At 47.9% G+C, this 12,551-nt stretch overlaps 1 protein-coding gene across 4 annotated transcripts in view; it reads left to right on the forward strand.

The window, feature by feature from the left end:
• Window positions 1–12,551, forward strand: part of ECE1 (endothelin converting enzyme 1) — a 168,860-nt gene that overhangs the window by 148,018 nt on the left and 8,291 nt on the right. For all 4 annotated transcript variants that reach the window (XM_038746207.1, XM_038746206.1, XM_038746208.1 and 1 more), the window contains 5 exons: window positions 1,153–1,263; window positions 2,018–2,116; window positions 2,623–2,700; window positions 4,425–4,528; window positions 10,400–10,510. In XM_038746207.1, coding sequence (XP_038602135.1) covers window positions 1,153–1,263; window positions 2,018–2,116; window positions 2,623–2,700; window positions 4,425–4,528; window positions 10,400–10,510 — 503 coding nt within the window. The remainder of the gene's footprint in view (window positions 1–1,152; window positions 1,264–2,017; window positions 2,117–2,622; window positions 2,701–4,424; window positions 4,529–10,399; window positions 10,511–12,551) is intronic.

The raw sequence follows: 12,551 nt of genomic DNA on the forward strand, positions 1-12,551 counted from the left end.
CTGAGTCCAACCTGATTATCTTATATCTGCCCCGGGGCTTAGTACGGTGCTTGGCACACAGGAAGCACTTTACAACTACTGTAATATTATTCTTGTTGTTGTCATTAATTATTAGAAGGGTCCACCAGAGAGTCACAAAATTCCTTAAAAGGCTCAGAAATAAAAAAAACCAAATAAGGGGACAAGTTAACACAACTGAGATTGTTCCATTTGGAGAAGAGGAGGTGGAGGGCCAATTTAATAACTGCCTTCAAGTGTAATAGTAATAATGGTAATAATAATAATAATGATAACTATTGTATATGTTAAGCACTTACTGGGTGGCAAGCACTTTAGTAAATAATGGGCTAGGTCCATTAATAATAATAATAATGGCATTTATTAAGCACTTACTATATGCAAAGCACTGTTCTAAGCACTGGGGTGGTTACAAGGTGATCAGATTGTCCCATGGGGCGCTCACAGTCAATCCTCATTTTACAGATGAGGTAACTGAGGCACAGAGAAGTTAAGTGACTTGCCCAAAGTCACACAGCTGACAATTGGCGGAGGCGCGATTTGAACCCATGACCTCTGGCTCCAAAGCCTGGGCTCTTTCTACTGAGCCACGCTGCTTCTCAAGGTGGGACAGTGGCATAATCAGGGGAGGGAGAACAGGTATTGCATCCCAATTTTACAGATGAGGAAACTGAGGAACAGGGAAGTTAAGTGACTTAACCAAAGTCACCCAGCAGTCAAGTGGCAGAACTTAGGATTGGAACTTCTGACTCTAGTTCCTCGAATTCTCTGACCCTCCATTACCGGGGCAACTGGCACATTGTGCAACAGGCCTTGGTGGCCATCCAACCTGGCTCTGTTGAATCTACTGTAACCCTTAGTACAGTGCTTGGACCAGAGTGAGCGCTTACCAAAACCACTTATTGTTCTTCCCAAAGTCTGAGTTGGAAGGCACCAGGGAGGGGCAAAGTGTTTCCTCTGTGGGACGATCAATTTGAGGCAAGCTCCCCCTCTAGAAGGTAAGCTCCTTGTGGACAGGGAACTGTGTCTATCAACTCTGTGCTTAGTTCAGTGCTGTGCATACAGTAAGCACTCAAATGATTGATTGAGAATGGGTCGAGCGGGAATAATTTGTCTACTCTCCCATCTTCACAGACCTGCCTCCCCCGCTGGAAGTTTTGTGTGAGCGACACAGATGGCAACCTGGGCTTCGCGCTGGGCGCCATGTTTGTGAAAGCCACATTTGCCGAAGACAGCAAGAACATAGTAGGTGCAGCAGTTTCTCCTCTCGCATCACTGGGGCCGCGAAGGACCCAAAGGAGGCTGTTAAGTGGTTAACAGACATCATGTTAAAAAAAAAAGAAAAGAAAACCCTTCCCTCAGTATTGTTTTTGAGTCTTTCCTTCAATAAATTATTCTTACTATCTACTTACTAACCTAAATCCACCCTGCTGTGCTTTTTGCTTGTTCGCTCTTATCCTATCCTTGGTGGAAACCGAGAACTGCTCACTATCACTCTTGCAACATCCCTTTGGAACGTAATTTTATCTCCTCAGTGTTCCCTTCTGTGGACTATACACCCTCAGTCCCCGGAGCTTTTCCTCAAAATCCGATTTCCCAGATTTTTAGCCCCTGATGTTCTTCTCTTCTGGGTTGTCTTCCATTTATTTCTCTGTTGTTGTACTGTACTCTTTTAAGCGCTTAGTGTAGTGCTTTGCACACACTAGCACTCAATAAATACGAATGAACGTCCCCAGTTTCCTCTTCTCAGAAGAGACATTCATTTTGAATCTGCCAAAGTTCCTGCAGGACCACCATGTCTGTAGAAGTAATCATTTGCCCTTTGGCAGGGTCTGAGGCTCCAGCCTCCCGTCTGATCCCATGCAGTTGTTTTGGTTCTCAAATAATAATAATGATGGTATTCATTAAGCGCTTACTATGTGCCAAGCACTGTTTAAGCGCTGTGACTTGAAGTGTGGTGAAAGCGTGGACTTCTCCTGATGCAGTCCGTATGTTCTAGGCCAACGAGATGATACTGGAGATCAAGAGAGCATTCGAAGAAAGCCTAACCACCCTCCAGTGGATGGACGAAGACACACGCAAGTCAGCCAAGGAGAAAGTGAGAGGCCTTCAGATAACTCCCTTGGGGTGGGCACCAATAGGCTTGAAATGGGACATGTTGGAGAGGATAAACTCGGGCAGGGAACGTTTCTGCTAATCCTGTTTTATTGTAGTCTCCCAAGCATTCAGCGCTCTGCACATAGTAAGTGCTCAGTAAATACCATCGATTGACTGATTTCCAGAAGGAGAAATCCTTGGTCTTTAGATTAACTAGTCAATTCCATGGCCTTCATTTCCTAAGGGAAGATTCTCACAACCTATTTTAACTTCTGGGCCCCTCTCTCGCCCCTTTTGGAATTGGAAACAGATTTTACAGTCGGAGGGTTCAGGATGGGCAGGGCTGAGCCGGGGCAGATCCCCCGAAGGGTCTTGTGATTAAATTGCTTTCCCCCAACTGAGCCCTGAACCCATAACAGAAGTGGACCCTTATATTGCTGAACACTGAATGTATCGCCTTTTTCACTTTTTTTTTTTCCTTTTTTTCTGGCATTCCTATCAACCCAGGCTGATGCAATCTACAACATGATTGGCTATCCCAACTTTATCATGGACCCAAAGGAACTGGACAAGGTCTTCAATGACGTGAGTTGGTTTCAGTGTCCCATGTATTTTTACTTCCTGGTGTCATAGCAACCCACATGGGAACGCAACCCTAGGAAAGGCGCAGGAAGTGAATATTAGACTGGGGGAATGCTAACTATAAACTCAGTAATAGTCGAGTGTAGAGCAGAGGATTGTTTATGGTGTTGCCTTAGTTGATTGAGATGGTCCCTGAAGTGTTTCCTCTCAGATAATTGTTATTATTATAGTACTTATTAAGCACTTACTATGTGCCAAGCACTGTTTTAAGCACGGTAGATACAAGCTAACCATATTGGACATAGTCCCTGTCCCTCTTGGGGCTCACACTCTTAATCCCCATTTTCCAGATGAGGTAACTGAAGCCCAGAGAAGTTGTGACTTGCCCAAGGTCACACAGCAGACAGAACGGGAGCAGAGTAGGGAATGGTAGAGAGGGACATCGGCATTTCCTTTACCTTCCCTCCTGCCTCCTGACCCTTGGTTCAGCTGATTCCTCCCCCATCCTCGAAGCAGTCTCTGAGGAAGTCTCCCCCTCTAGACTGTAAACTCATTGCGAGCAGGGAATGTGTCTGTTTATTGTTATTTTGTACTCTCCCCAGTGCTTAGTAAAGTGCTGCACACACAGAAAGCGCTCAATAAATCGACGGAATGAACGAAGTGTTAGCGTAGCAACTTGGGCTGTTAGATTCAGATCCTCAGAGCCAGATTCAGGACGAGCCCCAATAGCCTTGGGGGGCCTCGGCTTCTCTGGCGTCTACGCTGGCTCCAGGTTGGGCGCTCCATTGGGCACCTGAAGAAGTGGCGGACTGTGGAGGGCAGGGAATGGATCCTGCGTGGAAGGCTCCAGGCCAGGAGTTACTCCTTGCACCCCAAACTCCACTTTTGCAGCCTGCCATTTCCCAGGAGATCTGCAGCTGGGGCTCAAACCTGAACCCTTCAAGGGGCAAGCAGAGTGTCCTTCTAAATATGTCATGTCCTAACCAGATCAGCTTCATTTAGTGAGACGGCAGCGTGGCCGAGTGGACAGAGCACGGACCTAGGGGACAGAGGACCTGGGTTCCAATCCCGGCCCTGCAGCCTTGGGCAAGCCACTTCACTTCTCTGTACCTCTGTTTCCTCATCCGTAAAATGGGGATTAGATACCTGTTCTCCCTCTTACTTAGACTCTGAGCCTCTTGTGAGACAGGAACTGTGCCCAACCTGACTGTCTTGTCTCTACCCCAGTGCTTAGTACAGTGCCTGGCACATTATAAGCATTTAACAAGTGCCACAATCATCATCATGATTGGTAGTAGTATTATCATTGTTATTACTAGATTGCCTTAGAATCATTTCTGCCTTGGAGGTGTCTCCCTCAATCATCCCCCAACCTGGAGCCAGTTTAGAGTGGGGCAGTTGGGGACCTTTTAGACTGTGAGCCCACCGTTGGGTAGGGACTGTCTCTATATGTTGCCAACTTGTACTTCCCAAGCGCTTAGTACAGTGCTCTGCACACAGTAAGCGCTCAATAAATACGATTGATTGATTGATTGACCTCTGGGGTCTACCAGGGTTTCAGGGCTCGCCTGAATCTGGCTTTGAGGGAGCAAATGGAAAATCCCAGACCACTTTGATCTCCCACCCCATTAGCCTTGTCTAGCTATTCCCAAGACCAAGTGAGGGAGGCAGGGCCCCGCTCTTTCCTGCCAGCATTTCCTGGAACATGCCGTCGGCTTGTCTTTCAGTACACTGCGGTCCCCGATCTCTACTTTGAGAACGCCATTCGGTTCTTTAACTTCTCATCCAGAGTGACTGCCGACCAGCTAAGAAAAGCTCCGAACCGGGACCAGTAAGTCTTTCTTGTTACCTGTATCCTTCCTGGAGACAAGGATGGGGAGGCAGGGGAAACCGGCCTGGACCAATAGAAGATCTCAGGGACCATTCTGGGCCAATGTGGGAAAAGAAGAGAATGTACTGTGGCGTTATTCCCATGAGAAACTAAAGTCCACATGACTCACCCGGGACCCTAGGAAGTTGTTGATGGAACTAGGGCTGAATCCCTCGATCTTTTCATCCACCAGTCTCCCATTGCTCTTCCCTCAGAGTTTTGTGCACTTTAGTCTCAGTGGGAAGAAGAAGGCTGATCTCTGCGGCCCATCCAAGAAGACAAAAGTGTTTCGTGTGTTGGTTCTCGGGTCCTAGCTGCAGCCCCCAAGGTTGACGGGGTGACTGGATTGGAGAGGAACACGGAGTTCTCCCAGCTGGTTCCCAGAAAGGACCGGGGATGAGGCTTTTCCTAAGAATAATAATAATAATGATGGCATTTGTTAAGTGCTTACTATGTGCAAAGCACTAGTCTAAGCGCTGGGGAGGATACAAGACGATCAGGTTGTCCCACGTGGGGCTTGCAGTTTTAATCCCCTTTTTACAGATGAGGTAACTGAGGCACAGAGAAGTTAAGTGACTTGCCCAAGGTCACCCAGCTGAAAAGTGGTGGAGCTGGGATTTGAACCCACGACTTCTGACTCTCAAGCCTGTGCTCCTTCCATTGAGCCATGCTGCTTCTCTTACCATCCGTGGTTGGAGTCTGTTTTGAAGCAAATCACTAACTTAGGTAGCCCCGACTCCACCACCTGGCTCTGTTTCCTCTTTCCAAGCTTGTTCGGTTTCTCGCCCCACCCTCTACTCTTCCTCCCTGCCCTCCAGCTCCCTCTCACCCATTTCAGAAGTGTCGAATGACACACCCGTCATTTACAGCGATTTGAATATGCTGTTTTACTCTCCCCAAACCCAGTTTCCGTTGGGCTCTTACCAAAGATGAACATCCTTTTCGGGTTCTCGGTGATGACGGTTCCTCTTGCGGGCAAGGCAGGCTTCCTGTGCCCAATCATTTGAACCAAACGGGGTCACCACGATTACATCTACAAGGAGGAGGCACCGATCCAGGCGACCCAGCTCTTACTTCTTCCTATGCTGGCCCCCGCCTCTCTCCTGCACCTCAGAGAAGGGAGTGGGACAACACCTGCACGCCCCCCAGGATCCCTTTGTGCATCATCATCATCAATCGTATTTATTGAGTGCTTACTATGTGCAGAGCACTGTACTAAGCACTTGGGAAGTACAAATTGGCAACATATAGAGACAGTCCCTACCCAACAGTGGGCTCACAGTCTAGCTGGCCAGCCTTCAGACAGGGGAAGGCTTGTTTAAAGCAGCACAAGCTCTTGGCCTGGGCAAGCTGGGCCTAGGCCTTCATGCACTTCCAGCAGCTCCCCAGTCCTGACTAGATTTGCCCTACGGAGACAGGACAGCCCATTCATTCATTCATTCATTCAATCGTATTTATTGAGCGCTGACTGTGTGCAGAGCACTGTACTAAGCGCTTGGGAAGTACAAGTTGGCAACATATAGAGACGGTCCCTACCCAACAGTGGGCTCACAGTCTGGAAGGGGGAGACAGACAAGAAGACAAAACATATTAACAAATTAAATAGAATAAATATGTACAAATAAAATAGAGTAATAAATACATACAAAAAAAAAATATATATATATATATACAGGTGCTGTGGGGAGGGGAAGGAGGTAAGGTGGTGGGGAGTGGGAGGTGGGGGCTCAGTCTGGGTACGGAGATGGATGGGCTGTCACTGGAGATTTTTGAGGAGGGTGGTGGTGACGTAATAATAATAATAATAGCATTTATTAAGCGCTTACTATGTGCCAAGCTGTGTTCTAAGCGCTGGGGAGGTTACAAGGTGATCAGGCTGTCCCACGGGGGGCTCACAGTCTCCATTCCCGTTTTCCAGATGAGGTCACTGAGGCCCAGAGAAGCGAAGTTATTTGCCCAAAGTCACCCAGCTGGCAATTGGCAGAGCCGGGACTTGAACCCCTGACCCTGGGCTCTTTCCACTGAGCTCCGCTGCTCAGCGCTTACTATGTGCATCAACTGCGCCCCACCGTTCCCGGAAGCTCCTTCATGCCCCCAGATTGAAAAACCCTGCATTTGAGTCCACTGAATTTTTGCGTCAGCCTGGCCTCTGCTTCTGCTGACCCCAGGAACCCTGGAGACTCTGTAAGAGGAGAAAAGCAAAGCCAAACACCCTTGGATTTGTCAGAAAATCTCTCCATTCCTCCTGAAGTGTGACCCTGCTAAATCTGCCCCTTTTGTCTCTGGTGGAACTTGGGCTCCCCCTAGTGGGCAAACGGAGCATTACCCTTCACTGACAGTTGGATCTCACCGCTTGACCCCTCGCCCACATCATTCATTCAATCGTATTTATTGAGCGCTTACTGTGTGCAGAGCACTTTCATTCATTCATTCATTCATTCAGTCGTATTTACTGAGCGCTTACTGTGTGCAGAGCACTGGACTAAGCGCTTGGGAAGTCCAAGTTGGCAACATCTAGAGACGGTCCCTACCCAACAGTGGGCTCACAGTCTAGAAGGGGGAGACAGAGAACAAAACATATTAACAAAATAAAATAAATAGAATAAATATGTACAAATAAAATAGAGTAATAAATACATACAATAATAATAATAATAGGCATTTGTTAAGCGCTTACTATGTGCAAAGCACTGTTCTAAGCGCTGGGGAGGTTACAAGGCGATCAGGTTGTCCCACGGGGGGGCTCACAGTCTTCATCCCCATTTTACAGATGAGGTAACTGAGGCCCAGAGAAGCTAAGTGACTTGCCCAAGATCACACAGAAGACATGTGGCGGAGTCGGGATTCGAACCCATGACCTCTGACTCCAAAGCCCAGGCTCTTTCCACTGAGCCACACTGCTTATACAAACATATATACATATATACAGGTGCTGTGGGGAGGGGAAGGAGGTAAGGTGGGGGGATGGAGAGGAAGGAGGGGGCTCAGTGTGGGAAGGCCTCCTGGAGGAGGTGAGCTCTCAGTAGGGCCTTGAAGGGAGGAAGAGAGCTAGCTTGGCAGATGTGAGGAGGGAGGGCATTCCAGGCCAGGGGGAGGAACATAGATATATACACAAACCTTACTCATATCATTCATAGACTGTTTAATATATTTTGTTGTCTTCATAAAAAGCATTATTTATTTAACATTCTTTCATTCATTCAATCGTATTTATTGAGCGCTTACTGTGTGCAGAGCACTGTACTAAGCACTTGCACTGTAACATTAATCATGATGCCAAAATTTATGGGTAAAACCATTATTTTCAAGCTGTCAACCCCATGTACGGTTAATAGAATTTTTAAAAAGTAATTAAAAGAAAGCCAACTGTACTGTACTGAGCGCTTGCGAAGTACAAGTTGGACCTGCCTTTGGCCTAGAGCCCCCTTCCTCCTCAAATCCGACAGATGGTTACTCTCCCCCTCTTCAAAGCCTTATTGAAGGCATATCACCTCCAAGCAAAAACTCCTCACTCTCAGCTTCAGGGCTGTCCATCACCTCGCCCCCTCCTACCTCACCTCCCTTCTGTCCTTCTCCAGCCCAGCCCTCACCCTCCGCTCCTCTGCCGCCGCTAACCTCCTCACCGGGCCTCGTTCTCGCCTGTCTTGCCGTCGACCCCCGGCCCACGTCCTTCCCCTGGCCTGGAATGCCCTCCCTCCGCACATCCGCCAAGCTCGCTCTCTTCCTCCCTTCAAAGCCCTACTGAGAGCTCACCTCCTCCAGGAGGCCTTCCCAAACTGAGCCCTCTTTTTCCTCTCCTCCTCCCCATCCCCCCCGCCCTACCTCCTTCCCCTCCCCATAGCACTTGTATATATTTGTACAGATGTATTTCTCTATTTTACTTGTACATATTTACTATTTTGTTAATATGTGCATATAGCTATAATTCTATTTGTTCTGATGATTTTGACACCTGTCTACATGTTTTGTTTTGTCGCCTGTCTCCCCCTTCTAGACTGTGAGCCCGTTGTTGGGTAGGGACCGTCTCTATATGTTGCCGACTTGTACTTCCCAAGCGCTTAGTACAGTGCTCTGCACACACTAAGCGCTCAATAAATACGATTGAATGAATGAATGAATGAAAGAGGCCTTCCCTAAGCACCCCCTTCCTCTTCTCCCACTCCCTTCTGTGTCGCCCTGAATTGCTCCCTTTGTTCTCCCCCAGTCCCAGCCCCACATAACTTATGTACATATCTGTTATTTATATTAATGTCTGTCTCCCCTGATCCTATCAATCAATCGTATTTATTGAGCGCTTACTGTGTGCAGAGCACTGTACTAAGCCCTTGGGAAGTACAAGTTGGCAACATATAGAGACAGTCCCTACCCAACAGTGGGCTCACAGTCTAAAAGACCCTAGACTGTAAGCTTGTTGTGGGCTGGAAACATATCTGTTTTTTGTAATATTGTACTCTCCCAAGCGCTTAGTACAGTGCTCTGCACACAGTAAGCGCTTAATGAATATGATTGAGTGAGTGAATGAATAAATGAACTTACCATCGCCACTTTTGCTTTTAGAGCTGTTGACTGTACTGTGCTAGGGGATTAGGGAGCAGTGAAGGCTCTCTTTGGATCAATGTTGTCGCTGTTTCTTCCACCCTCCTGAGGAGGATGCTGACTGCCTCAGCAGTTGGGCTTCATTCCTCAAGCATTCGGACATTGTAACCTGAAGAGGGGGCAACCAGTGTGACTTTAGCTCCCTAAGTCCTGTCCATGGATTACCACTCATCCACTCTGGCCCCAGGATCCACTGGTTGTAATTAAATGGGATTGACTCCACAGGCTGGATGTCACCCAGGTCATTCCCGGCCCACGTCATCCCCCGGGCCTGGAATGGCCTCCCTCTGCCCATCCGCCAAGCTAGCTCTCTTCCTCCCTTCAAGGCCCTGCTGAGAGCTCACCTCCTCCAGGAGGCCTTCCCAGACTGAGCCCCTTCCTTCATCTCCCCCTCGTCCACCTCTCCATCCCCCATCTTACCTCCCTCCCTTCCCCACAGCACCTGTATATATGTATATATGTTTGTACATATTTTTTTTACTCTAATTTATTTGTACATATCTATTCTATTTATTTTATTTTGTTAGTATGTTTGGTTTTCTTCTCTGTCTCCCCCTTTTAGACTGTGAGCCCACTGTTGGGTAGGGACTGTCTCTATATGTTGCCAATTTGTACTTCCCAAGTGTTTAGTACAGTGCTCTGCGCATAGTAAGCGCTCAATAAATACGATTGATGGTGATGATGATGATTCCTTCGCATACAAGCGAGACCGCACTCCTCCCCCTTTTAGACTGTGAGCCCACTGTTGAGTAGGGACTGTCTCTATATGTTGCCAACTTGTACTTCCCAAGTGCTTAGTACAGTGCTCTGCACACAGTAAGCGCTCAATAAATACGATTGATGATGATGATGACGACCCCAGAAGGATCCTTTTGGCCTTTTCTGGTTGCCCCATTGGCCCCCATCTCTCCCTCCCCTCTGGCTACAGCCCTTGCGGTCGCTTCTAGACTGTGAGCCCGCTGTTGGGTAGGGACTGTCTCTATGTGTTGCCAACTTGTACTTCCCAAGCATTTAGTACAGTGCTCTGCACACAGTAAGCACTCAATAAATACGATTGATTGATTGATTGATTGCGGATGTCAGGTCCAAGCTCCCCTGCAGCTCCTGGTGTATTTCTGGGGTGGGGAAAGTGACCAACGACTACGCTAGAGCAGGTTCACCCCCACACAGCATGCCCCCTGGAGCAGTGTACCCCCTTTCCGCCGGCAACACCCTCTCCCTGCTGTTTTTGTGTAGGTGGAGCATGACACCGCCAACCGTGAACGCTTACTACTCGCCCACCAAGAACGAGATCGTCTTTCCCGCCGGGATCCTGCAGTCTCCGTTCTACACCAGAACCTCCCCCAAGTACGTCGCCTTCCGTTGCCCCATCCCACCCATCACATCTTCCCCAAGTTACCCAGGAGCGTGTGTCCGGAAGACCGATTCCCAGAGCTTTCTTGCTTCTGGCTTTGGAATGTGGGGGGAAATGGTCCCTTCCAGCTAGAAGCGGGCAGTGCCGATGCTAGACTCGAAGAACCATGTTGGTTGTCTTAGATGGGACGGGATCTGTAATGATCACCTTTCTCTGGGGGATGACAGGGTGCTCTCTGGAGTCTGCAGATCCTCCTGGTGGAATGTGGGAGAGGAAAGCTCCCCATGGTCCCTCCATCATCAATCGTATTTATTGAGCGCTTACTATGTGCAGAGCACTGTACTAATCCTCCAGCCATACCAGGACTCCCCCCGACCACCCAACCATACCAGGACACTCTCCCCCTCTCCCCCCTCCCTCTCAGCAGAGCGTGGGCTTTGGAGTCAGAGGTCATGGGTTCAAATCCCAACTCTGCCAGTTGTCAGCTAGGTGACTTTGGGCAAGTCACTTAACTTCTCTGTGCCTCAGTTACCTCACCTGTAAAATGGGGATTAAGACTGTGAGCCTCCACGTGGGACAACATGATCGCCTTGTAACCACTCCAGTGCTTAGAACAGTGCTTTGCACATAGTAAGCGCTTAATAAATGCCATTATATATATATATATATATATATATATAGTGTGTATACATATATATATATACACATATATATATAACTTCTCTGGGCCTCAGTTCCCTCATTTGTAAAATGGGGATTAAGACTATGAGCCCCCTTTGGGACAACCTGATCACCTTGCCATTATATATATATATATATATATATATAACTTATCTGGGCTTCAGTTCCCTCATCTGTAAAATGGGGATTAAGACTGTGAGCCCCCTTTGGGACAACCTGATCACCTTGTAACTTCCCCAGAGCTTAGAACAGTGCTTTGCACATAGTAAGTGCTTAACAAATGCCATTATTATTATTATTATTAATCAATTAGTGGTTTTTGTTGAGTGCTTAATGTGTGCAGATTGCAGTACTCAGCACTTGGGAGAATAAACAAAGTTGGTAGAAACAATTTCCTGCCCACAAGGTGCTTGTTTACCCTCTATTATTTTCTACCCCAGCCATTCTGGAACCCCCCACCTTTTTATGGTGTTTGTTAAGCGATTATTATGTGCCAGACATTGTACTTAGCACTGGGATAGGTGCACTTTATAATAATAATAGTAATGATGATGATGGCATTTGTTAAGCGTTTACTATGTGCCAACCACTGTTCTAAGCACTGGGGAGGATACAAGGTGATCAGGTTGTCCCAAGTGGGGCTCAGAGTTTTAATCCCCATTTTACAGATGAGGGAACTAAGGCACAGAGAAGTTAAGTGACTTAACCAAAGTCACACAGCTGACAAGCGGCGGAGCCGGGATTAGAACCCATGACCTCTGACTCCAAAGTCCAGGCTCTTTCCATTGAGCCATGCTGCTTCTCAGGTTGGATACAGGCCGTGTCCCACATGGGGAACACGGTCTTAGTCCCCAAATGACAGATGAAGTAACTGAGGCCCAGAGAAGTTCAGTGCCTTGCCTGTGGTCACACAGCAGACGTGTGGCGGAGCCAGGATTAGAATCCAGGGCCTGTAACTCCCAGGCCTGTGCTCTATCCATTAGACCACACTGCCTTCTCTCTCTCCCAGAGCCATTTAGACTGTGAGCCCACTGTTGGGTAGGGACTGTCTCTATATGTTGCCAATTTGTACTTCCCAAGCGCTTAGTACAGTGCTGTGCACATAGTAAGCGCTCAATAAATACGATTGATGATGATGATGATGATATGGGGACCCTCTCCAATTCCCCCCCCCACCAGCTATTACCATCAGCAGTCATCCCGGGAGTGTAGCTCACTGTGGGCAGGGAACATGTCTACCAACTCTGTTATATTGTGCTCTACCAAGTGTTTAGTAAAGCGCCCTGCCCAAGGTAAGTACTCAGTAAATACGATTGACTGATGGATTGTGGCCCCTTCCATCAACAGCTAGTT

The sequence above is a fragment of the Tachyglossus aculeatus genome, chromosome 5 (genome assembly GCF_015852505.1).
Source record: "Tachyglossus aculeatus isolate mTacAcu1 chromosome 5, mTacAcu1.pri, whole genome shotgun sequence".
In the NCBI taxonomy this organism is placed as follows: domain Eukaryota; kingdom Metazoa; phylum Chordata; class Mammalia; order Monotremata; family Tachyglossidae; genus Tachyglossus; species Tachyglossus aculeatus.